This window comes from Mycteria americana, chromosome 7 (assembly GCF_035582795.1).
Source record: "Mycteria americana isolate JAX WOST 10 ecotype Jacksonville Zoo and Gardens chromosome 7, USCA_MyAme_1.0, whole genome shotgun sequence".
In the NCBI taxonomy this organism is placed as follows: domain Eukaryota; kingdom Metazoa; phylum Chordata; class Aves; order Ciconiiformes; family Ciconiidae; genus Mycteria; species Mycteria americana.
The window spans coordinates 56342218-56370213 of NC_134371.1; the positions used below are offsets into that span (position 1 = coordinate 56342218).

Below are 27996 nucleotides of genomic sequence, written 5' to 3' on the forward strand. Positions count from 1 at the left end.
TTACAAGGTAGTGTGATTTTCATGTGACAGCTTATTCATGAATAGCTGGAAAATGCAACCTACTAAATCTGCTAAGCTGGGTAGTGCTACCTTTATGTCTTATGGGTTGGAAATAGTGTATGCGTAAATAAGAACTCAGAAAAATTACTAAGATATATCGACATAATTTATTGCAGTAAATGCTAGTAAAATTGCAATCACTATTTACATCTTAGTTCTGAAACAAACTGCACAAAGATAGGCCACTATGACAAGAGACAGCTCTGTGCAGAATTAGAGCTTCAGAGATTATTTTTATCTCACTATTTTATCAGTGTAATGAGACAAATTACCCTCTGAGGATAAACTGATTGAACATTAATTTCTCAAAATAAAATGAACAGCCAAAACACGAGGGGGTTATCTGCTACAGGTAACATTTCATGTATTATTTTATAATGCAACTCTTCTAGAGTACTTTTTTTTTTTGCTGTTTAAAAAGGAATTCTTAACTTTAATTGAATTTATAATCAGTGGCATGTTGGTTACTAACATTAGTGTACATAAAAATTTCCACAAAATTTGACATTTGAGTTTTATATAAAACAATTTAAAACTGCCAGGGAATTCTTGACATTTCAGTTTATATTTTCACCTAAAAGAAGTTTAAAGAATAAATTATATAGCCCACAATACTTTAAGTCTTCATTACCAAGAGTACATTAGTTAAAGTAGCCCAGTGCAAGACAGAGAATGTGCTCAACTGCAACGGGAGATTGTGGGCTCAGACTTGCAATTATTAAATACAGAGAAACGCTATCCACCTTGTATTCTCTCTCCTAAAATTACACTCCTTTCTCAATATAATACATCCTCATGACTCCAGTTGAGAGATTGGATGTATGAAATTTAACCACCTCCTTAAAAAAGTTTAATTTTATTTTCAAGTTTTACTAAAATTCAAATTTTCTTGTAAAATGACATATTTTACTTCTCATAACTTGAGAATAGCCTAAATTTTTGTATCTATAAGTATTTCTACATATAGAAATTGATAATGATCACACCTGCTTGAAGATATAGATTTCATCCCACAGTGGTGATATGAGGCACTATTACAATTAAGAGAAGTTTTGACACCCTTGAACTTCTTAAATACAATAAAATGTATGACCTCCATACCGCTCTGTAGTACTCATTTCATAAAAAGGAATATCTATATTATGAGAAAGCTTGTCCTTAAATCAGAGATACAAAAGCAAAATATTCACAACAGCATTTATAAAATTGGAGATTATCCCCATTGAAAGACCACTGAACAGTACTTACAAGACTTCATGCAATATTTCATAACTAGAAAAAATATTCACTTATTGTAACATGTGCAAAAGACTGAAGCGGAGTTTAAGAGCCTTCCTAAATAACATAGTAAAGAGAATGAGGACCTGTTCTCTCAATGATACTTCAAAGTGTCATGGTTTTAGACAAAAAAAAAAAAATCATTGACATAGAACGTGTACAATTATTAGCATAGCCTTTATTTTAAAGAGATCTCTGCAAGACAGTGAAAGACATTTTCCTCAGAAGAAAAGTAACTAGGTAGTGATTTAGAAAAAACTTTTGTAATACCTATTATTTTGTATCCTTATGCAAATATATAAATACTAAAAAGCTATGACACCTTCCCAAGTCAGGCCCCACATTCTTGTTCAATTTCATTTTCAAGGACACTCATGACGTGTTATTTGGCTATAATAATCACTTGAAAGTAGCTTTTTCCAAACAAATGAGCAAATATCTGTCTTGATTAAAACCAAGCACAATAAAAACTGATAATCTAGTTATGAGTAAAAACAAAACTTATTGCATTGCTCTTCATTAAATACAGTGAACAGGAGGATGAATGCAGGCATAGCAGTTTTGTTGAGACAGTTCACTTTTAATAACCTGAGATTTATTAGTAAAATATTATCAGTTAAAATAAATGTTTATGTACAATATAATTGGAAATCCTAACATCTACAATTAGTTTAATGTATTTTTCAGGGTTTAGGCATGCATTTTCATCCAAACTGCGATTGTTTCTGACTTTACAATGGTATCTTCCAGGTTTGAACACCTTCAATGTCTCTCCTATGTTGCCATGTTGAACAAAACCAGACAACAGGGGAACTCCATAGGACCTCAGCAAATCATTTAGCATATGTAAAAATCAATGAAGCACTTAGTCGTACACTATAGTCTCCAGTGCCAGATCACAGATATTATTCAAATATATGAATAGTAATCAAAATTAACATTTGTTTCTTCCTATGCAGTTCCTATTGCAATAATATGGCATCTGAAGAAAGCAGCAGCTTCCTGGTTTAATCTCAGTAATACCCAGACAGTGTGTATTATGACTCAAATGAAAGCAAGTCTTTTTCATTCAAAGATCTTAGTTCTCATGTTTCAGAAGAATATTTTTTCTCCTGAACTCAGGTTCTTCAGAAACAGGGTAGCTGCTTTCCAGCTCTGTCTACAGAAAAGACTACGCCCAGGCCAAACTGTAAGAAAACCTAAGGCTTTAGGTTTTCCACAGCTCTTTGTGTACGTGAATACATAAGGACAACAGAACACCAGGTAACTGCAGTGTGTAGCTAGGTAGTTTTTCAACAAGTTTATAAACCTTTCTAAAGAAGAGATAAAATAATCCAAACTCTTTGTTGCATATGTCTAACACTCTTCAGAATATTGATATGAAAGTGTATGTACAATAAAAAAATACCTAATTTTCATAAAATGTCTGTACAAATATATCTTCTTGACACCCTCCTCACAGTGATTTCTACATGTAAATTAAATGTTTGTTTTAAATGTGCAGTTGTCAGAACTTTGGGTTTATCTTCATATTTCCATTAGAAACCTTCCTTTCCAAAAGAAAGTTTCAGATAAGAATACTTATACAGAGCACCCTGGATTAATATCAATAAAAGTATTAAAATTCTGGTGTACATATTTGAAAATCATTTGGTATTTTGAAATGGGAACTGATAAACTGCACAGTTCTCATTCCAGTCGTCCTTGCTTAGCATCACCTATTGCTCCCCATACATCAAAGACAAACTCATCTGGAAATGCAAAGTCTCCAAGAGTTTCATCCAATGCCACTGCAAATTCATCTGGGTTTTTCTTGTCTCTTCCAGCTTCCACCATTGTTGCAGCTAAAAAGCAACAAAACAAAATAATGTAATTATCATGAAAGTGACAGCTAACATATATGGCCAAGATAGTTTTTGAATGTCTATTTTCAAAACCAGGTAAAGTCAGCTTAGGGAGATGTAAACCTTACCTACTGAATTTAGGATTCAATAGTAATTATGTACTTAAATCCCCCCCCACCGGCTACATTCTGCTCTGATAAACAGGAGAGCTTCCTTGGAGTGCTCGTTATATATTCTTCTGTTTGTTTGGCAGAGGTTTAATTTTTAATTCAATGAACCTTCATTTTAATGTTATTAAATTATATTCTGTATTCATTACTGAAGGCACATGAAGCATGGGTCTAAAAACAAGGTTAAGCACAACTCTTCTGCGATAACAAGACCCATACCAGTTCATCACCAGCTTCAGTGAGTTTGGTATGAGCTTGTTGATCTAAACCAAAAGATCAAAAGGCAAACCTGAATGTTTTTCTCCTCTAAACAATGAAGAAAAGATCTCAACACGTCAGAGTTTAAAGTGGCCAAGTTTTTCACAGAAAGCCAAAAGGCATAGGGTTAGAACATGGAAAACGACATACAGCCTGCAACATGCAACCAAGTTAGTATGGGTTTGCTAGCAACAACCCATTTTACGAATTTAAATGTTGAGCGTGACCTGCGTTTAGAAAGGCATAATGATAAATATGCCTAGAGAAAACACTTGAATACCCTACTACCCTAATTTAGGAAACAAGAATTCAAATACTAGGCTCAACTAATGTGTTGTGTAAAATACAGAGAAAATTAAAATCTGGCTTGTTAGATATTGGACACAGTACGTTTGCAATTGCCTGAAAGAAGTTGTGCTCTCAAGAAACTACCACATGACCTCAAACAGATTTGTTTAATTTTTCAGCTTAATTTTATTTAATTTTAATTAACTTTAGCTTATTTTTTTAACCCAAAAAACACCTCCAGGTAGTAAAGAGACTGAGGCATTTATTGCGAGCCACATGATTCTTCTGCTTGGATCTACATTTTTTTCAATACCATCCAAACTGAAGAGTAACTAATTTCAGTGCACGAGTTTGCTTCAGTTATTATTACCTCCAGCTCTGAAAAGCAAAGCTTTAATTTCCAGCACCCTCAAGGCTGGGAAAGTTTGTGCTTAGGCCACTATGAATTGAAAAAGATCAAAGTTATTTCTGGAAGTCTCAGCCAGATGGTTGAAATTGTGCAAAAGCATGGGAAAGGCCTTGCTGCTGTGCACAATAAACCGGAGCCCCCAAAGACGAGGAACATCTTCGTACCCAGGAAAGTTAAAGCAGAGAGTTCTGATACAACAGAGGTAGACTGTGATATCTTGTATACCCATGCTGTACAGCATTTTCTCTCATTTAACATCAAAGTATCAGAATTTATATCAAGTTTCAGACTTCAGTTTGGAAATGGCTACACTGGGGTCGTTGCTTAGGACTCAGTCCTTAGCTGCTGTGCTCATCCCTCACCTTTAGCCACTGTGCAGTTTCTCAGATTCTGGAACAAATTATAGGTCTATCCCAAACAACACTGGATGCTGGCAACCCAGGGTCACTAGAGCAAATGAAAACTGTGAGGGCTCCAACCTCTCTCAGTCTGCACCTGCAGCTCCCTGAAGGATGAAAAATGTCAGCACCGAGTTTCTCCTGGTTAAGCTAGGCCACGAGAACTACTGGCGGCAAGCTATCATGGTTTGAGGGATGCAGAAGACCGTAAAACAGACTCAGCACAAACAGCACTGCTGAACGCAGTTTATTTTCTGAGCTGTATCTCTGCTCCACAGCCTCTGTTCATATTCACATGAAATGATGGTATTGTACAATAGATGAAACCCTCAAAGTCTGCTTCATTTTGTGATTACTTTACACATCTGCCTTAAACTGCAAGATGTCCTCCATCTTTTGTTGTACATTAAGTAACCACCACTTTCTTCATGAGTATATCAAATTCAAGTGTAACACTGAAGGATTTGATAGCGTCTAGACTTTTCTCAGAGGGATATCCGAGTGGAAAACCTGTATTACAGTGCCTGAGAACGGGAAGGAAGTTCTGAAGCCACAGAAGACTGTCTTCACTGGGACAGTCTGCCGTCTACTGCATGCACTGTGTTGTATCAACATGGCAAAATCTCTCTGTTACAAAGGAAAAGAAACTTCCCCTGCTCTGAAGTTTTATTAAATGTATTTTATGTTATTTTGTTGACCTGAAACTCAGCTCAAGTTTATTGACAGTTATGAACTTCTGGCAAACAGCGTGTGCTGTTACGCAAATTTGTAACAAGCTGTGAGCAAACTTGAGCTATATTCCACGTTGTAGACATCAGCAACAGTAATTCTGAAGAAATTTGAAGTTTTGGTTTTAACTACATTCAGACATGAGGCTTCAAACTGAATCACAGTGTGCCAAACTACACAAAGCAGTCCAAGGAAAATTTATGTAAATCTTGACAAATGAAATACTGTGATTGAGACAGTTCAAGCGTAACCCTGCTTCCTGGGCACCACTAGTGGTTCTCAAGGACTCCCAAAACCTGTTTTCCTGCCAGAATAAACCCTATCCCTGTTGCGTTGATTCTTTCTGTGTCCCCTGTGAAGTTCCCCCAGGAACACTGACTCAGAGGAGTCTGGATGGGAAACAGGCATTAAACAGGGGACTCTTGTTCCTGACAAGCAGAAAACAAATATTTGTCCTATCAATGCCACCCTATATCCCCTGACACCGTGGCATAAGAAGGTACTTACAGAGGAGCAACCCTGGAGGTAATGAGGTTAAGGGTGTAATTTAAGCTCCACAGATTTCTGGATATGAACCAGGATATGGAGTTACTTTATATAGATTTTGGCAGAGGGGTGAAGGGAGAAGAGCTGTGCAAGGCAATACAAGAGCAAACATGCCTACATAGAGTTACTCAAGATATTAAAAAAAAGTTGCCATCAACAGAGTGAGGATCTAGACAAGTGTTCCAGAAAGGGTGGGAACAAGGAATTTAGCCAGTTTTAAGACAAATTGGTCAAGACGTATGAAAGAGCCATATGACACAGACAGCAGCGATAAAACAACACAGCTTTATACTACAGTCCCACTGCCCTAGCTGAAACCTCAGAATTACACAGTAATAAACTCTGTCATTAACAGAAAATGTTACTTCAAACACAATTTTCTTTAAAAATTGAGGTTCTCAGATTATGAAATAGAACCTTAAAATCAGTTTATTATAGATTTACCAAGCTTGAAAACAAAATCCACTAACTTCGATCATCGAGACAACTTCCAACCCAGTCGAGCAGGAGTCAGAACGTCACCGCCCTGCGAAGGCAGCAACCTCAAATCAAAGTGTTTCCAACTGTATTGAGCAACTGTGATCAGCACTACCAGGGTACACTGAATGTATTCTATTTATTAAAGCACATTCCCCTTCCCAGATTCACCCGATGGAACGAAATAGGCTTCTGCGGAGAGGTGGCAGGAGCGTCGCTGCCGGGGCGCGCGTTTTCGCCAGCTTGGTGCTGACCTCCAGTGTCAGCGGGCTCGTATTGCCGTGCAGCAGAGCCCACCGCGAGAGGCGAGCCACCCGTCCCCATTTGCACACCCAAGTTGTACCACTGATGTATGCGAATGTGCAAAGCTGAGCCCTGCTTCACTAGGTGCAGACATACAGGAACACTACAGCTGACCAGTCTTCTCTGTCGCCCGGCGTGCATGTTCTTCTTTCCCCAGGCAGTTAGCGCAGACACGGGGTGGCATCCCCTCATCGGCACAGCTGTGCAGAATATGCACGTCTACACAATGACATCTGCAGTTCCCGTAATTCCCAACGCAAATCAAAAACTACTGATTGCCAAGGCATTTAGCAGATACTTGCCAACTTGAAGAAAACTTCACTGGTTCTCAGAGGGTGACAGCTCCGTGCCAAATTGCCTCCACTCCCCTCCCTTTCCCCCACTGCTTCTTGTAACAGCTGCACAATAAGTGATTACAGGAATTTTATTCCAATAGGATATTTTTCCACACTCCAGATAGCCCCAATTGTTTTCAGAGGTTGGGGTTGTTTTTATTAAATCTCACTTCAGGCAATGCTCATACCTGAGAAATTTTTACATAAAATGTGAAAAGTTCAGCAAACTTAAAAGTGATGAAAGGAATTAGAAGTCTTCTCAACTTTAACTGAGAAGCTGGATATCAGGCTTCCCAGAATATGAACAAAGAAGTGTGTTGGCTTTTTAAACCTAGTCCCTTTAAAATAACTTCAAAGTTCTTTCACAAAATCCTTATTTTCACTTTTGATAGACACATATGGCACAAGCCATGAAAGCTACAACCTGCCTGCCATTGTTATTATCTACCTTACATAGTGGTTTCGCTACCTATATCCTATCCTGTAACTTTTAAAAAAACTTCTTCAGAAGTCTTAACAGAAACGTCAATATTTATTTAGCTGTAATGCTATTAGAAGCTTTGCCTTCATCAAAAGGTAACAAATATTATTATTCTGGCCTGACACTTTAAAAGAGCTAAAATTCACATTCAGCTTCCTTATAACATGACAGAAGATGAAGCATGTCATTGCAGTTTCCAGTGTTTAACGTTACTTGGTTTTAGTTTCATGTTGAACATTGTCAGATCTGGCACTCAAGGAACCATTAGAAATATCCTTTCTTCTTGTTTCTTTTTATTAAGTACTAATTCTTCTTGAAGTGGAGATGTTTCTTGTTTAACCAGACTTGCTACCTTTCCCTTTTTCACAAAACTCCCATTATTCTCTCAGCATAAATGAACAGTCATAAACAATATACCCCAGAGTGTATACAATAAAATCCTTTGGGAAAGGAAGTCTGGTGACAGAAGGAGCAGAAAACAACAGATTCAGGGAGAATATCACTTTAGTCAAAGCATTTCAAGATAAAAACATCTATCCAATATTGCTGGGTTGGACTAGTGAGCCAAGAGAAGAAGCTTGGGTGATAAAAGGTTTAAGCCTGTTAGGACATTTTGACTAGACGGTACATTTGAAAAATAAAGTCAAGAGTGGAGAAGTGGATTTGAAATTCTTCCAAACAGAGATGGAGAATATGCAAAGATATGTAATGTCTGACAATATTCTAGGGAACAACAAAAAGGAAATAATCATCCAAAAGCGTAAAAATAGAACAAAATATCAGTGGAGGAAGAGCTAGCCAAAAGATGCTGAGAGAAAAAAGTTGGATGGGAAGCCATCGTTTGGATCCAAAAGTTGGATGGGAAGCCTTTTTGCCATCATTTTTCCATTGGTAGCATTCTGGGTTTGGGTCCCATGGATCCAGGCTTCCTCTCACACAGAATCTTTGGGATCAAATACAGTCCATAACAATTCAAGCCTCACTGATTTAAAAAATAAATGCCACCAGTATTTTTCACTAACACTGCTTCCTGAGTCCTTCCTATTAATCAACTGTTCACGTTCCTTTACCAGAAAGCACTGACAGGGTTTAAAATAACCTGAATTATTTCTCAATGGCACATTTATGTTTTAAAGAAGGCTGAAGTCAAGCCTTGGCGCAGTTTCTAATGTGCCCATAAAATGGCTGAGGAATACATTTCCAGAGCCAAGTGTCCCTTCTGCAGATTAAGTCCACTTTTCAGTAAAATAAAGAGGTAAAAAGGTAAAAGTGCATTCAAAGGGCAGGTATGTAAATCGCAACAGCATTTAGATCTCTGAAAATAAAAAACTGTGCCAAAAAAAAAAAGTGTATGCATTTCCATTAAATGATTTCCAAGCATTTTGCTCCAACTTAGGGATTTGTGTGTAGATTTAGTCAGCCGTTCTTGAAACTGTCAAGATACTTAACTATGCAAAAATTAAGGGCTTTATCTCATCTTTAATTCTCTCTGTAATTTTACATTATTTTTTCTTTCCTTTCTAACTTCTGGCTTAAAACTGGGGCACTGTTTTAGAATTCAATCACACCATGGAAGTGTCATTTTAATGGAGATGAAAGAGCAATATTAACTGACATCCAAAGCTTCTGACAAACAGAACTGCATGGGAGTGAGCAATGATTGAGATCTTAATCACTTGTCGGCTGTCGCATTGTGATGACTTGCATTTTCAACTAATCTGGCTTGAGTAATGACTGAAATTTCTAGCTGAGTGGTGATTGGCATTCTCTGAATGAATCCTTTCCTCATATTTCATTTTCATGGGTGACTGATCACATCCAGTATATGAAAAACTGACATATGTTAATTGAACAGATTCGTGACAGGTGATTAGCTCTCCTTTCCTAAAGAGTCCTAGAGCTGTTTAATTGTTTAAAAATGATAAAACTTTTTTTTTTTTGTCATCACCATTGGCCCTCAACTCTAAGATTTGAACTTTAGAAAATGGCTTCAAAGGTGCAAACTAAAGCTACGTGAACCCTGTAGTCTTTGAATCCTGACAGTTTCTCTTTGTTTCACTACCTTTTTGGAAGGAAGAGAAGGAAGAGGTGAAGGGCAAAACAACAACACAGTTGGGAAGAAGAGAGTATCTTTGAGGGCAAAGACCTCCTCCTCCTTCTTAGAGTATTCTTTTAAGGCATTCTTTGAAACTTTCCAAACTACATACTGAAAGATGAAGGACATTAGATCTTTTGGGGGGGGGAATCAAGGAATTAATGGGAAAACTCTACCAGGTGCTTGGCAATCAGCTCAGCCATACGTGCTGAAAGCTGAACTCCTCAGTCTACTGTACAAGAGCCATCCTCTTACGGTACTGAGAGCCAAAAACACAGGGAACACCAGTTCCCATGGGAACTTGCTTCTCTGTCCCAGAGCAGAGCACAGCACACCTCAACATCCCAAGAAACCATGCTCTAGCCTAGGATCCCAGGGTTCTGGGCTACGGACACCAAAACCAGAACACCTGTAGCAGCTGATTCCTGTAGGGCCAGGAGCCTAGGGACCTTGCAGGTAACCTGCAAGGACAGGAGCCTCCAGAAGCCTGGGACTGCAACAATTGCAGGACAAAAGCAGCTCCCAGAGGGATGGCTGGCACGAGGCTCGGAGCTTTGAAGTCTGACCCAGAGATGGACCGAGCGGTGGAGGCTGCAGGAGAGCGATAGGACATGGGATCCTCCCTAGCCTAAACAGAGGGTCAGCACCACACAGGGCTCCCGGGAGCATATAACATGGCAGGGGCATCACATATTAGAGTTGCTGGGAACAAAATTTTTGAGAATTTTTAGTTTTCTGGGAATTGGAAAGCTTAGATATTACCTACAAAATAATTCACAAGTTTTCGGCAGCTCCGCTCTCTTTTCTATGCCAGGAAGCCCACCTCTACCTTAGGCTGGGGGACAAATAATACTTCACCTACAATTTTTCCTGTGAGAAAACTAATAGAAGCTGCCAATCAGATCATTGCCGGAGCGAGCCAACAAAGGACTTTTGGCTATTCAGATAATCTCCTATTGTTCTCATTCCTCTGCACTAACTGCTGCCTGCCCAACCCTCCTGCTTTGCCCTTAGCTTCATGTCAGACCTATTTTCTCTTCTGCTTTGCCTCCTCCACTTCTCTCTCATAAAAGCTTTCTTTTCAAGATCGCTTTCCGTTTAGCTTATCCTTTCCTAATTCTTGGCTGATTTTTTTAGATACTATCATAACAATAAATACGTTCCTGTCTGTCTCAGTATTAGCAGTTCCACAAGATCGCATGAGGACTACACCCCACCACAGCTGGCTACAGCGGCACTTCTTACGCAGCTAGACTTCAGCTTCTTCCCATACAAACAGAAGTTCCTATTTAGTTGTTCCCAGATTAACAGAGAGAAGCAACAGCTGCAAGGATAAGTTTGGTGCAGTTTTAAGGAACTTACAAGACTGGGGTTGAATAGTTTCTTTCCTTATAAATTGATGATTGTGATAGCTAGTAAATATTCTGGAAAATTTCTCATGTTCTTCAGAACACAAGCTTTAGAGAATTGGATAAATTTGTGCAATTACTCTGTCGGTTCCCTTGCTAAATAGTTGCCCTTTCACTGATGAAGATCTCAGATTCAGACTTTAGTGATCAACTTTGAAGTGTCTAAGCCAAGGGGCGAAAGAGCAAAAAAGCAAGTAGACATGCTTATCCTTAACAGTCCTGGAACGTGGTACACACAAGCTCCGGTAGGAAATATATGCTGGAAAGAATACAGTGAAGACAGTTAATGGCAAACAACTAAATCATTCATGCAATAGTGTATAGATAAGGTGCAGGAAGAATAGAGGATTAATTAATTCCATCATAAGGCTTGTAGTGAGAGATTCTTTCTTTTATCGGAGACACACGCTTGCAGAAATACAGGCAAGTTTTGAGACTACAAGCTGGACAAATTTTGCTTCGCTTACATCCAGAGACTAAAGTACTCAATGAATTTTAGACTGCAGAAAATGAGAAATGGTTTAATCTTGTAGTAATGTATCTGTTAAAAACTCACCTAATTCAATATCTCTTATCCCCATGTATGTTTCAAGAAGCTCATCCACTTTTTTAATTGCTTTTTCTTCAACTTCAGTTGGCTTGTTGAAATAAAGGGAGAAAAAGAGCAAAAGTATGATTATATCCATGCAGATTTCAAAATAACGAGCAATTTGCCACTGATTATCCTTACTCCCATCCTAGCCACCTGGACTTACAAAACCTACAAGTAAAACACGTTATTCCACTCTCTTTCCCTCTTCTCACAAACCTGAGCCTTCCTCCTAACGTCAAGCCACACAGCTCTCGCATTCTAACTAAACAGGGGCCTTACATCTCCTGACAATATGGATCTTCATCAAATCCTCATCAGCTTTAGAGGAACCCAGAATAAATAACATTTCTTGTTCCAAACCCTAATCCTGCTTTTACACATATTCATGTCAAAGTACGTTATTAGCCTCTCCTAACAACAACCCTTACACCAGCCCAATGCACTTTGCAGCGTCAGAAACAGGACCGACTCTTCAACCGACCCCCTCTTCTTTTTTCTCTCTTCCCTCTTTTGAACATTCCTTGGTCTCATCTACCTTAAATTCATCCGTGTAATCCACGACATCTAAATACAGGCTCTCTGTTTCCAGAGTCCTCAGTCCCATCCTATCCCTGCTAGTCTTCAACTTTATACAAGCACTTCTCCCTGCAGAAGGCAGTCTTCTTCTTAAGTCCCGCAAGCTTTGTAACATCCAGATTTTTCCTTCCTACTTCACCTTATCGACCTTGGGGAAAAATAAATCAGGCACTAGATGATTAAACTATTGAAGGGCCCCAAGTCAACCATACCATTTCCTCCACAGTAGCAGGGCCTCTGGTTCTCAGCCGAAGCGTTTCTCTCCCTCTGGAGATTTTAGCCTCTGGCAGAGTTCCACCTTTGGACCTTGGTTCCAGCTTTTCTAAAGACAAAACAACAGCAAAAAAAGAAAAGAATAGCAAATAAAACCAATGTCAGAATACGATGTATCTGCTTTGGCTATTACATTACCTTCACTTTTTATTCTAATCAGTATCTAGATGTATGTAAAAATTTAATTATAAATTAACTGTATTCTAAGTATGGTTTTGCTGACAATTTCTTGTCTTCAAACTTTGATATCCACTTGACTGCACTGAAGCTAGGACTTCCATTAACCAATATATCTGTGCAGGATAATTGCACTCAACTTCATATATGCTCTTTGTATAATTTTATTTCCCTATTCTACAGAAAAGTAGAAGTATTTATTACTTAATATTAGATAATGGCTGAAGTCATCAGCTAAATGCTGATTTATCTTGGTCTTTACAGGCAAACTATGTAGCAGGTTTAGCATTGCAACATTTCCATCTTTGACTGGTGCAAACACCACTGCTAAACAGATCATGATGAGCCACATGAAGCTGAGCTAACAATTTGATTACTAGAGTCACATCGGTGAAATGTCCGTAAGTAGATCTGCAGGAGTTTTTCCACTGGTTTCACCAAGGTCATGATTTCACACCTGATAAATCTCTACCAAGAATATCTGGGTTTACCCAAAGTTTTCTTTACTTGAATTCAGCTTTCCTTCTTTAATCTTGGGTAATGGCACCCCAGTTAGTAAATGGAGTATGGAATCATTTCAGATTTGGCTTTCTTGTTCTAGGACATAATTTTACATTCAAGAGTGGCAAGCCTTTAATTTACTTGCTGACATGGGAGTTACATAGTTAATCTGGAAAGTGCTAGAAGAGAGGAGATAATTTTGCAGAACTGCTTTTAACTGTGCTGTTTTCTCTACCAGATTACTTCTCTTCTTACCAGCAGGCCTTTCTAATAAGCTTTCCTTGAAGGCAAGACTTTAACATGCTATATTCACTTTGCCCAGGTAGATTCTAACTCATCATTCTTGCATAAGTAGTCAAAAATCCAGATTATTCTGCAGAACAACTCTTGACAAGTAAATTTTAATTGTTTTTATTTTAACAAATAGATATGGCACAGTCTCTTACAAATATACTTAGGATCAACACTTTTCCTTAATCCTTTCATTGCTTCAAGGACAGTTTCAAACATCCTTAAGATTGTAATTATTTCTGCTAGACTTGTTTCAAAAAGTCATCCCTGATACAACATATATCTTTCTCTAGTTCTGTCACCATCAGCACCTTAAAACTCATGATTTGACATAACCTTTATTTGCAATACTTCAGACCAAAGCTCTCTGGCCATCACAGAAACTACTTTTCATATTCATGTAATTTACATATAGAGTGTGTGTTATGCTGCCTTTACTTTGTTTCTATTCATTTTTCACCAGTTCATAGAGGGCCAGCTTGTGACTGGTAAGGACCAATCTTATTCAGACAAGTCTTTAATTCTATGCTACAAGCCTTGCCTACAGTAGCTGAGGCAGCCTGTGTGCACATGGTAGAAAGATATCCAACCAGTAAATTATACTTATTTCACATTCTGCTGGGAGAAAAAAAAAAAAAAAAGATAGTAATTTCACACACAGGCTTGTCTCTTATTTCTATACCCTGACAAACTTGTGTTGAAACTAATAGGAATTCAGCACCTACTTGTCCAGCAGGATCTGGGTCTTGTTTGTCATCTCCTCCGGGGCTATTCTCAGCATGCTGCAGCTTAAACAGTATCTCAAATAAATATTTGCCTAAAGCCTAACTGCACCTAAGGCTAGAGGCAGGATATTCTAACATACTGGGCATTGCAACTTGAAAATTAATTTCTGTAGGGTAAAAAAATAATGTACATCTTCAAAAAATCTGTCCAAAAAGTTCTGATTTCCTCCTAACTCAATGTCAGATAAAAGGTATTGACATAGAATTAGCAGGTTTCCTTCTCTACATCACAGGCAGACTAAAAGGTATCTTAATCACCTGACTAAAGTAATTACTATTAAATAATGGCTGAAGTCATCAATCAAATGCTGATTTACCCTGGTCTTTACAAAAAGACTATGTAACACATTTAGCATTGAATACAAATTACAGACCCATATTAACAAGGTATTCCTATATTACTAATTGCAATATCATACATATGTAATACTACTTTAGCTTAATGTATGACACACACATTTACTTAACAGGAGTATCCACTTATATCCAAACACATTAGAGATTAACTCATAACCCTCGTTCTTCGCAGAAGCACTAAAAGCAAAAAGAAATCTTCAAATTTCTCTCATTTTCAATTTCTGCTGCTATTCTGACACCAAGTGTCAAGACTGGTGTATGACAGCAGTTGTAAGCTACTAACAGATAAAAAAAGATTTGAAAAATAAACATTCCAAACTTTTGCTGCTCTGGTGAAGATGCTGATCTTGAACATTCTGTTAGTGCAGATGTGCACAAGGACTCATACACACTTAAAATTTAGCAGAATTTTGAAGTTATTATTACAGAAAAATGCCATATGGTTGGGGGGGTATAAAAAATTGAGAGAACAAAAACTAAAACTCAGTCTCTACTTTGACTCCCTGAGCTAAACCTACTTTTTTTTTTTTTTTTTTAGTTTACCACATTGATAAAGTTAATACACATAAGGATTAGCAGTAGGTATGCATTCCTCCTATATAAGTATCACCTTCTCATAGCATGCAGGTGGCAGGTAGAGACAGAGCTTTGCCACACTGCTTTCTTCCAATTCTGAGTACACCTGCTGTACGATCAGAGATCCACAAAAAAGTTGGGGAGAGCAGACAAGCACGCAGCAAAGGAGGTGCTCTAGGAAATCCCAGACAGTGTTTTCTGCAGCATCCTTCTGCATTAGAGAGTGCAGTCCCCAGTAAAGGGTACAGAAATAGAAAAATCTGACACACAGATGAACAGGGATTACGTATCAATAGAGGAAAAGAGGAGAGGAGGCTCAAGGATCAGCACATTAGCGAAGTGATCCGTGCTTTAAAACTGTGTCTATGAAACAATTCCTGTACTTATTTTGCATCGTCACGTGGTGGCAAAGGAATCGAGCGACCGAGACTCAGGCTGAGGCAGCCCCCACCAGGATGACTGCTGGAGAAAGCAGGATGGAAGAAAATCCATTTGTGAATTTCCCACTTCAAAGGAAAAGAACAAACATACTTTCTTGTAGCAGTTACCTTACCTTGGGTGGACACCTTGCTGCAATCTGAAAACAAACTTAGAATGCAATTCAATGTTGGGATTTCAGTATCCAGTGAACAAGGTGGACAGTCAGGTCACTCACCAAATGCTTTCATAGGCTCTATCAACTCCAGCTTAAACATCTGACCTTTCTCCAGATCTTTTAGCATTTTGGCAACTTCATAATGCCGACGATCTGACACATTTTTTCCATTTATAGTCTCTATGTGATCACCCACACAGATCGTCTTGATTTGGTCCATAAGGCTACCTTCTTTGATTCGCTATTGTTTAAGGAAAAAAAAAAAAAAAGAAAAAAAAAATTAAAAACATTTCTTTAAAAGGTAAAGAGATGACACCACAGAGTTTCAAGAATGTCAGTTAACATCAATAGCATTGAACTTATTATACCAGCAGTCTGTTTTGTCTATAAGATTTTCATAAAACATAGTTTGGAAAGCATTATTTTTCAAAGTATTTTAATAAGCATTGAATATAAAATCAACAGGAGAAAAAAAAGAATGCAATCATTCTTTAGAAATTAAGGCTTCTGAATAAGCTAATATTTTTGTGCTTTGAAACTGAACCCAAACATGTCAGTAACGTGAATGTTTAATTGAGTTTTGGGTTTTTATTTTGACAAGCTTGACAAGCATAGGAACAGAACTTTTCTCAAGTATGGTCCAGGGACATAAAAAAATGTGTGTGATATACTAAAAAATGACATACTATAAAGGGCTAGTCTTAATAAGACCCATCTATCGTGATAAAATCTCTACCATTTTCCTCGTCAAGCTATACAGGCGCATATTAACGTATGCCCTCTGAAATAACAATAAAGAACAAGAAATTCTTCTAAATGCCATCTCATGGAATACGAATGGTCTAAAGGTCATAAAATGTAACAGAAGTTAGTAGTTATAGTTTTTATGAAGTGGAATTTAAAAAGTGAGAAAAGAAAACCATCTTTAGAAGATCTCTGTGATATATCAAGTCAATTAAAGGACACTTTCACTGATTCTATTTATTGTTGTTATATGCTGTCATTTGTTTACCAAGGGTCTAAGTCATGTAAGCCATTATCCTATGGCTATTTAATAGAAAAGCCATAACATAGCAGAATATCTTATATTTTGTAGAGATATGAATTTCATCCTAGTGTCTTCCTGAATAATGTACTTTTCAATTAAGACTGATGCTGTTCAGGCTAACTTTGAGTGAGCTAACACTGAGACAAGGGAGATAAACATATTACCACCTACTACTATAACACCTAGCCTAGCTGCATAACTATCTCAGAAACCTGCTTCTAGTTTCTGTGCGCACATCTGAGCCCACATATGTGCCTCCATTTGAGAGAGTCAGTGGGAAGTGTGATAGTGCTCAGTGTCCTATAATACACTGCAACAATTTTTAGCTTCAGGCTGAGCTTAACTCTTTCTAGCACTTTTTTCTTTAACCTAGATTAAAACCAAAAAGAAGCCCCATGGTGAATGAAGAGGGGGGTATCGTTCACACGCCAGAAACCAGGTCCCAAATTCATTTCTGTTACCAGGTGCCAGGATTCAAAAGCGTGCACACCAGACTTCAACTAATGTTTAGTCCCTGTGTTGAATTCATTCTCATTTAGCTTTTCTTCTTCACTTGGATCCTAACACCAATTACTACAGCTCTTAACAGTTTTCAACAACCCACAGATAGGTAAATTTAATATTAATCATTAATTAATAATGGAACATAGTAACAATTTTTCAAGGAAAGTAAATATAGAAACAAAAAGAATTCTATCAAACTTTAAAGTAGAGACAGTCTCTCCTTAGTCATTTACCTAGACAACCAAGTATAAAAAAGATGCAGCTTTTACTTTTGTATATATATTTTCTATGCTGTTCTAAAAAATCCATTAGCTAAATATGTAACAGCAACAAAGTAAGCTCCTAGAAACTCCTTTAAACTGATGCGTTGCCACAAACACTGCACCATATTAATTATACTGCTTATTAGACCACTACAAAGACAACGATATATTTGTTCAGACAAGTTTTATACAATTTACTGGAAATTACAGCTTGTCTTGCTAATGTGGTGAGGATTTTCCAGTCTGCTCCAATTATGCAGTAGTCAATGTGATGGCTGTTCTCTCTCCCCATATTACCAACCAAGCACAGAAAGAGTAACGCTCTGTACAGTGCTGCACACGTGAACTTTAATCGCTGAAGAACGGCTTTCAATGCCTTCTTTTAAAATACCACACACAAAAGCAGCAGCGTGACTGAATGCTATGGGCTGCACGGATGCTACCACTAGAAATTCAGAGTTCTGTGTCTATAAACATAAAAATGAGACTATGATTTTGCCAAACTGCTTACTGAAACCTCCACGGCATCTCAACTTTCTCAAGCATGATCTCAATCACATTTTTCCACAACAAAGACAAGCAAACCTATTTCTAAACCACATCTTGTTTTATATCCATGGTAGCTAAGGAATGAATAGAGAACACAACCTCTCTATACAAGAAGTTCTGCTTACAATAGCAGTAAGACCAGTGAAGGGGGCAGCAGTCATCGAAGATAATTGCCGATGCCTCACTAATAACGGATAATTGGATTAAATTAGAGCAAAGCATCTAAAAAAGACAGAAAATGTGATTAAGGTTCCTAATACCTAGCCTAGCAAGGAAGGTAACATCATTTCCTCAGCCTCTACTTGTCTCAAACATCTGGAGGTCATACAGAAGAGGAGGAGGAAAGCAGTTATGATTAATATATTGTACAGGTACTGCCCATAGTTGCTACTCAAGTTAATTGCGGTAAATTGTGTTAATCCGTATCCTTAGCACCTTCCTACCTATCTAAGGCAACCTACCTAAGGCGACAATATTGGAAAGCTGAAAAAGCACTGTACTTGCACCTACTCTTACACAGCACAAAGGCTTTTGCCCTGTGAACAGTCATAAAGACTGAAAGAACATGATCTCATTCTCACATGAGTGACAGACGTTCTATAAGCACCTAATCAATGACATCAGAAAATCACTTTAAAAAAGGAGGGGGCAGATGCAAGCAGTACCTAACGCCTACCACCTCAGGGTAGGTCAGAAAATACAATGGTCACATTGTAAAGCTGATACACATTACAGAAGCAATGAACAAATGAACTAATTTTGAATGACATGCAGTACAGAAATAGCTGAACTAATTTTGAATGATGTACCTAAAGAAAAGCAACTTTATCTTTTACTTACCATATATATGATAATAAAAGATTTTATAGTTCTGAAGGATCATTAAAACAATCATTAAACTGTTATAGTAACAGAAGCTTCTACAGAACAACCTATTTCACTGGTAATCAAATTTACCTTTATAAACGGACAGCCAGTTCCATTGTCTGTAATGGTAAGCCCAAGCACATCATCAGTTTTAAGAATTTCCACTTCTTTTCGTTGTCCTTTTACGTGGGCAAATATGAAATCTTCAAGGCCAATTTGTGCACCTAAGAGCTTGTCCATATCAGCTTTATGAGTGTTCAAAGTGCAAAACATGATCTGTGCAGGAGGACAGCAAACACGTTATCTTTAACAGTATATTAGGCTTGGTGAGCTTGACAGGAAGATAAAAGGAGAGCATAGTTCTGGCCTCTTTGACAGATCCATAGCTGAAATGACAACAACTCTCCTTCTCCAGCTGCCCCAGGAGAGGTGACAGTCTCCATCCACACACATGACAGGAAGCATCAATAGCTCAAACTCTGCAGATAAGAGCTGGCAGGGAGCAAAGGAGAGAGACATATCTGTGTGAGCAGCCTCTCACGGCCTGTCCCAGCACACCAACTCTGACACAGGCATCTTGAGCTAGAGCAGAACAGGTTGTTCCAGAGGTTAGAGTGACCAAACCAAAGAGCCACCACCATCTTTTGTTTCATCGTTCACCCACCTTAAATTCCACAGGATTCAAATATCACTAGGGACTGCTTCAAAATATAACTCCTTGAAAGCAGTTCCACGGAAAAAAAGGGAGCTCATCAAAAATTAATGTCAGGAGAGAGCACGAAATGTTTTATATTGCTCCATGTGTTCCACCATGTTCTCTCCAACAAGCTTCCTGCCCTTCCTCCAGCATAAGTGGGGGTCATCTCTGTAGCAGCTTAGTAAAGCAAGACTTAAGAAAAAGGGCAAATTTTCTCTCCATAAATCACCCTGAGGGATTTCCCTTCAGCACCGGGTGTTTGGCACTCCTTTTTCTCCCCACACTTATACTAGTGGTTCTTTAACGGGGAGGTTTATTGTCCTGGGCATAGGCAGGATGAGACTAACCTAGCTGTACTGCTCGGGGACAGAGACGATGCTTTTGCCCACCACGGTGTGGCATGGAGGAATTTGGCCAGTCCGGGCAGGCTTTGGGCTTTCTGCTCTTTGAGTACAGGCCGTACTGAATAGCCTAGCCAAAAAAGAAAAAACCAAACCCAGTGCTCCTTCTCACAGCTAGAGTAACTACACCTGCCCATCTCCTTTCCAACTGTAGCCGGAGAGGAGTGAGGGCTAAGGGAGGCCCCGCACAGCCTCCTCCTGGGCAGCACTGGAGAGCACAGGGCAGCAGCCAAAATAGAGAAGCTCTGTGCTCCAAGAGAAACTTGGAGAACCCCTAAAACCTACTTCACTGAGGCAACGAGCACCCTAAAGACCATCTTTCACATGCAATGGAAGCAGGGGAAGAGGAGACTTGCTACCCCATTTGGTCCTCCAGCACAGGTGGCAAAGCCACAGCTGCAAACCATCAAAGGCTCTGCTGCCAGCAGGATGCACATGGCTCTGACACAACAAGAGATAAAAGTAGATACTCTTCTACCCCTTGCCTATATCCGCTGGACATTGTTCCTTCAGAGTGCACCTTGGACCCCCTTGCAGCCACTGCCCACACCAGCTCCAAATTAGGAAATGGAAAAAGCAGTGCTAACACATGAAAAGTAGTACACAGCGAGAAGCCAGACTAGCATTTGAGAAAAACAGCGGCAGGACGTCGCTCAGGGTCCTTCACCTTTGCAACCGCTCTACCGGCAGCCCCTGGGGAGCAGCGGGCCAGCCCAGCTGCCCAAAACCCAGGCACAGACCTGTGCCCGCGGCCTGCCGAACCCCCCGGTGCTTCCCTGGAATTGCAGGGTCTCCTCCTGCCTTCCCGGCTTCCCTCACTGTGCTTGTAAAAGTTACAGGGTTTTCCACACCAGAACACTTCAAATGCCTTTTCTTTCCTTCTGGCATCACTGGATGACAGCAGAAAAATTGAAACGGAAGTCACCAACCTATTCAAATCTATTTCAGGTCAAATGAGGGGTGAATACTTTTCCTAATGTATTTCACAGAGAGCATTTAATGAAGCTTTCTAGAACTTAGATTCTATAACTATGGGGGTTTTGGTTTTAAAAACTGAAAGTTTAGTAGTGAGATGGCGTTTCTTGATGAGGGGGGTCTTGTTTAGTTGTTATTTAAAACAAAATAAAATAAAAAACAAACCCAACCCTACTTCAAAGGCTAATTGCTTATCTTATATAATCCATCAAACGTCCACTGCAATCTAACGCCTTACTCTAACAACGAGAGTCGTAACAGCACACCCTTAACAGACATTAGTTTTATTCTCTCAGGTAATGCAAAGTTTTTCAGTTAACCCATAGTCAAGCAGTAACATCACCTAGAGAAATTCAGCTGGTTTTAAGCAGAAAATTAAATTTTATTTTCTAAACAATCATCATCTCTAATCATCAGCATTTTTTTTAAACCAGGAAGGTTCAATTCAAACAGACTATATGTAAGTTCACGTATACATTTTCAGCTCGCTCTCAGGCTACATGATAACTTGGCCAGTTTACAACTGCAACTCAGTTCTTGTTCTTACAAATGAACAACAAGCACTGTGTCTTTACATTTTAGACATTAGCATCCTTCATCTGACCTTGTCAAACAGACAATCATCTAGTAACTACTGTCACACCTTTGAATAGATAAAATTGGCAACAGAGCAGAAATGTGATATTTAGAAACTCGATCCAGAGTTTCTCTTTTTAGACCTTCATCTGGATGGCATTCTTACTACAGCCTATAAGTCTGCAGAATTTTCTGTGAGTCAGTTCTGTGCTAACCACAAGGCTGAGAGAGCATCAGCCAGTCAAAAATAAAACTTATATCATTCTTTATCCTCTTTAGTGAACAACTGCTTTTTCTCAGAACAGATATATGCAAAGAGTAATGTACTAAAGATGTATCTGCCCAGGATAATATACAGTTACACCATCTATCAGTTACAGCACAGCTTTATTTGTACATGACTGAGACCTGTCAATTCAAAAATGACATTTTTTGTAGATTTTTATATAGGTTTCATATAGGTACCTAATAACAGCTTATATTACTTAAATAATTAAACAACAGCTACTATAGTACACCTTCCATCCACTCAAAGTTTGGTATATTTTTGATAGTAATTTCCTTACCCAGAAAAGAAGCAAGAAAAAAACCTGAATGTGCAATTTTCATTGTTAAGTCTTTTCTCTCTCTTTTTACCCTCAACCTTCATATGCATTTGATCTTTAACTCAGCATACCAGTGCTGTGACATTTCACGTCAACTTTAGCAAGACATTATAAATCATAACTGTTACATCAGTCATGAAGTATCTAGGATACCTCCTTCACTGAGAGTTATCTTGTGTGGCACACAGAACAAGGAAATTCCATTCGGCTGGCAGGGACTGAGGGCTTATACACAACCTTATAAAACAGATTTGTCAGATACGATTACTAACAGATTATTCCCTGCATCAGTGTTTTCAATAGAAAGAAACTACATTAGCCAATAAAAACAGGGTTACACTGTGAGTTATATAAAGAAACTATATTAGCTAAGAAAAAGAGGGTTACGCCATGTGTTATATAAAGTATATATGCAGCACCGTATTGCATATCCTATATATTAATTACATTCTCATCTTCCATATTAAGCCTACACCTTGAGGAGAACTCAAAAATAAGTTGACTGATAGATGACATACTCAGAAGCTATTCAAAGTGCTTTTAAAATCAGTAGATCTCAGATAACTTTACAAAGGAGATCATAATCACTTGCTCTATTTAAGAGGTGGCAAAATGGGAATTCTACTTCTGAGCAAGATGTAACACCCACTGACATATTTCCCTATATACGTAGGCATCATTACAGCAAGTAATCACCAACGCATTTTGTAGGTACCTTACTCACTTCATCCTCCCTGAGGAAAATGTGGGAGCCCTGACTAGCTGCAGCCACAGGAAGAGTAACCAAGTCCTCCAAGTTCTAGTGTGGTTTCGGTACTCTATCAGGTATGCAACTTTGCCTCCCCAAATACACTCAGAGTACTATAAAATAAGCATTCAGTGTTTTATTGTTCTTTTTTTAAACCCAGAGTGCACAAGAATTACAGTGTAAGTTCTTCCATACATCTTAAAAGTATTTGAAAAACAGATGATTAACACAGCAAGCATCACACATAATGCAGGTGTGAAATTTAAGCACTGCCTCGGGGAACAGTAAGCAAACAATTGTTGCCATAGAGTTGGGAGGAGGCGCTTTGTAGGGAGTGTTAAGTTTGTTCATTTAAAGTCTTTAGTCTGTAGGCAAGATTGTGAACAATTTGTTTCAACAGATAAGCATATACTCTAAAACTTCGCCCAGTTTGGTGATAAGGATTTCACAAGCTGACCCTTTTCTCTAACCTCCTAAAATACACTTCAGATTTGTTCTTGTAGTAAGGTCATTTTTATTCAGAAACCTAAGTTTCAGCATAGTGGCTTATTTTTCAGTACTCTTTCATAAAAGTTTAAATCGAACAGGTTTAAATCAAACACTTCTATGAAAGTTTAATTAGGCACAGCCTCACAGTATACTTAACTGGTTAGCATGGGGGGGCAAGGCTCGTGGAACAGCCCAGACACAAGCTCAGCAGCTGAACTCTTGTTACTGGAAGAGACAGAAGGAGCTGCATTTTTGCCCTTGGTGCTACCGGGAAGCACCGGTATTCCCCTTACGAAGCAAAATTCCTTCCACCGTGAAAGAAACCCCAACCTCCATGGGCTCTTGACAGACACACCCGCTGAGCGTTCAGCTTACCTCACCAGCCTCACCATGCTTCACCTTCCAAAGCAAACAAAATAATCAGAAGTGCAAATTATGAGTACGCAAACCGAAAGTCCATATAGCTTCTGTGGTTTACCATTCCCTTCTCATCTGATCAAGAAATAGCCCTGCTACAGTTGGACTTTAATATCCACGTTCCCAGTGCCCAATTAGCTACTTTGAATACTTTAAAGCCCTACCATGTGCTCTCACAGGAGCACACCATCACCAAATGCTTTAACAGACCCACATTGTCCTTTGGTCAGGGCTCATTTATTTAGCATACAGGCTGCACTTAGCACTTTCACCCTTACAGGGAACATAACATTCCCTGACACATTTTCCGACTGTCACAGTGGAGTAGTAATCCTAAATGGCCAAGACCATACACAAATACTTTTTCCAGCTACTTTTCCTACTTCATCCTCTACAGAAAAAACAGGGGAGATACTTGTATTATTTATGCAAGTAGAAACATACACGTAACTGTGGATGGGTTGTGGTGTTAGTTAAGAATTGCATCTATATTTTTTTTTTAGCTCTGTGCTTCCTTGTTGAAACCCTGTTGAAGAAATTAAGTTAAAAGTCAAGAAAATGATCTAACTCAAACAGTATTCATATTAATGACACAGGCAATCCATCTCTAGAAGCCGTCTTCACTCCACCTTCCTGTGGAAAGAACATTCAGTTTGGACCAGGAAAAGAAGAAATGGTAGTCATGGTAAAAGTCAGAGAGGTAGGCAGAAATGCAGGCTGAATGTCAGGTTCAAAAGGGATAACCGAGATATATATTCACCTAGGAAGACGGATGAAGAATAAAATACCTAGACAAGGAAAGATAAGTACCGGAAAAGCCTCAGAAAGCTGCTGTTACAGCTCACTCCCTCACAGATGCCTAGCAAACCTCACAGGAGTGAAGGAGTATCCCCTTTGAAGTTATACCAGTCTTGTTCTGTCCCCATCCTACCCTACCCATGATCCAGGTCTGCACAGAAGTTTTTGTCAGTGTCTGTCCAACAAATAGTGTGTTTTATACAAGCTTTGCTCTGTCACTGTTGGCAGTCAATCACAGATCCTGGAAAAGATTCTCCAGCAGAAGCTAAACTCAGCTGGTCCTGCAAGATGCGATACAAAGAGGAAACGAGGTGCTGTAACCATGTGGAATCAAAAGGAGAAGTGACAGATCACAAGTATAGCTCATCCTGAATTGTACTAAAACACTTAAGCAGGAACTTATCCACGAATCCATACCCTTGCCCACAATACAGCAAACTCACATATCATATGAAAAGTATTCACTCCTGCAACAGTTAGCCAAATGTTCTCTACGCTGAGCTCTTCCTCACACACACCCCCACCCCCCCACCCCCCCATTTTCCACCTCAGTCACTATAGGGCAGAGATCTCTGTGATAGTACCTGTTTCCGAAGGCATTCAGGTATCACACTGCCCATAGGCTTCAGCGTAGCTAGGTCACAGAAACTCTCCTAGATAGATAACACCTACAAATGGCATTTGAGTACCTCAATGTCTTTTAGTTTGCTGAGGTGTAGCTTCTGGCATTATTCTTTACACCAGACTGTCTGTCCAAAAGCAGCTTTAATTAATAGATAATACCATTTAAAATATCAAGTCTTTCCTTACTTCCAGCAAGCTCAGCAGTTGCTAATAAGTTCACGTTTCATGGCACTCCTTGCTATTCGCTCATCTATCCTATTTTATCTTGTCCATCCAAAATTTTGTTGCAAGACTCTCAGGTTCGGGTCCTTCACTCTGCTGTGCCATCTTTACACCAGGAGATATTTTTGATCGCTATTTTCATTTTGTACAACTTAGTTTCTTAAAGCCAACTGAATTTCTTGAGTAAAAGATTTTAAGTTCAGTGCCTCCAGCAACAATTCTCCAACCGTTTTTACCAATAAACCACATTGAAAAAAAAAACAAAAAACAAAACCAAAACCAAATAGGAATGGGACAGTAGAGAGAAAAAGAGAGAAGAAGAAAGAAACTTCTCTAGTTCAGCACAAGGCTGGCAATAGATGCCCATGAAACATGTGGTGCTTCCTCTAAAACCTTTGGGGGTGTCAGGTCATACATCTAGCAGGAGAAATAGGAGTGCACCATTCAAACAAAATTGAATTTCCTGGCAAACGCTGTTCTTTCTCAAGTCAGTAGAGCCAAAAGATCAGTAACGAAAGTTCAACAGTGACAGGAAGAAAACTAAAATAGAAGATAATCTGGCAATTATGAGAACTTGAGAGTAAAAGGTATAACTGGAGATGGAACAGAACAAAAGGGGAACCGCAGCTCAGTATCGAAAGAAAACAGAGAAGCAGGTCAGGAAGCAGCTGGGAAGGTCTGGGACATAGGTGCGTTGGCTGGCAACGGTACTGGTACTTCTTAATTACTTAATGCAACAGTGACTGGTTAAACTGTATTCACTGTTACTGCCGCTTTTCTGTTACAATTTACTGTTTGAAACGCTGCGAGGTCAGGCCACAGCAGACTCGCAGAGCAAAGTCTGTTAGCAGCAGTCTTTACGACTTTAAAAGAGCCAGCTACAAATAAGAAAACAAGTAAGGCCGTACAGCCCCATGCAGGCATAATGAAATGTTAGCACTTTGTTTCAGTTTGCCACTCAGAGGTTAAGGTTCATAGAACTTCGTAGGAAGAACTTGATACGGCCACTACCTTTTAACTAAGAGAAAACAATGCATTTACAAACACAAATGAATCATTATCCAAACAAATGTTTAAAACTTGGCTCAGAAAAAAAGATCAAAAAGGCAGCAGAGTTAAAAAAAAATCCTGTTACAGATTTAAATAGCCTCACTTAAACAGTGGGCCTTTTAAAAGTAATTACCTAGCAAAGCAGAAAACTTTCCAAGCATCACATTCAGTTGGAATTTGAAAATGTAGTCAGATTTAAAGCATTTATACCCTCCATCGCCTTCATTCTGGGTATTTTCCCTCATGGATCCATTAATGGGGTTTTTTGGGGTTTTTTTGAAACTGGAACGAATCACCACGGACAATAATTCCTGCACTGGAAATAATTATTCCACGCATCTGTAATACAAATGGTTTGACCCAGCGCGTAAGAGTTGTGTTAAACAGCAGGCTGGCAACAGGTTAACTAACACACTAGAGATATTTTGGTTAAAAGGATCATTGTTTTTCCGTGTAAAAGTGAAATGCAGTTGTGCTTATATCCTTTCCCGTACGGTAATGCTAATTTAGAAATAGCAAAAGGAATTTTTTCCCCAAAAAAATGGAAAATACCCACGTCCACAAAGATTTGCAAAAAAATGCCCGCCGGCAGTTACAGTACAGAACTGCCCCCAACTCCTTTTTGCGTCTTTCGGGCCCCTCTACGACCCGCAGAGCGCAGCGGCCCCGGCGCAGAGCCGCGCCCGGGCAATGCCCGGCTCGGCGGGCCCTACCTCGGCGGGGTCGATGCGGAAAGCTTCGGCGATCTTGGCGTAGAGCTCGCGGGCGCTGCCGAAGCCCTCCACGCGGCCCGTGGGGCTGCCGTGCGCCAGCTGCGTGTGGAACTGCAGCCGCGACGCGCTCGCTGCCGGCGCCGCCGCCGCCGCGGGGGCCGGCGCCGCCGCCTCGCTCTCCACCAGCTTGGAGCTCTCCTTGGACTTGTCCTTCTTCTTGCTCCTCAGCCCCAGCGGCATCTTCCGCGCCTGTAACGGGCTCCTGCCGCCGCCGCCGCCGGCTCCCCGCGCTGGACTCTGCCCCCGGCGCCGCCCCGGCCCCGCACGGCCATGCCGCCGCCAGGTGAGGCCCGGAGCCGCCGGCCGCCCCGCCCCGCCCCGGGGCCGCTGAAAGCGGGCGGAAGGCGGCGGGCGCGGGAGCTGCCCGGCTGCGCCTCCTCCCCTGCCCGCTCTTTCCCCCGCTCCCCGGCCGTTCGGGAGGGTACCGGGGCTCTGCCCTGCCGCTGCCCCCGCCCTTCAGCCTCGGCCGGAGCGCGGTCGAGCACCCAGGACCCCCACAGCCCCCCCCCCCCCCCGCCCACCTAGAAGCCGCAACTGGCCATGACTAAAGCAGGGGAACACGGACGTGGGACAGAAGCTATTCATAT

General features: G+C 39.8%; 1 protein-coding gene across 2 annotated transcripts; it reads right to left on the reverse strand.

Moving 5' to 3' along the window:
* Positions 1–115: 115 nt before the first annotated feature.
* GIPC2 (GIPC PDZ domain containing family member 2) lies at positions 116–27827 on the reverse strand. Of its 2 annotated transcripts, none has more exons than XM_075508537.1 (6): positions 27350–27827; positions 19125–19310; positions 15864–16044; positions 12461–12570; positions 11637–11718; positions 116–3182 (listed from the first exon to the last, which is right to left on the reverse strand). In XM_075508537.1, the coding sequence occupies exons 1-6, from the start codon at positions 27587–27589 to the stop codon at positions 3028–3030; spliced, it is 954 nt and encodes a 317-aa protein (XP_075364652.1). In that variant the 5' UTR covers positions 27590–27827; the 3' UTR covers positions 116–3027. The 2 variants fall into 2 exon arrangements, with proteins under 2 accessions (XP_075364652.1, XP_075364653.1); XM_075508538.1 differs by having other exon boundaries at positions 19125–19526; positions 27350–27473.
* Between the last annotated feature and the right edge of the window lie 169 nt (positions 27828–27996).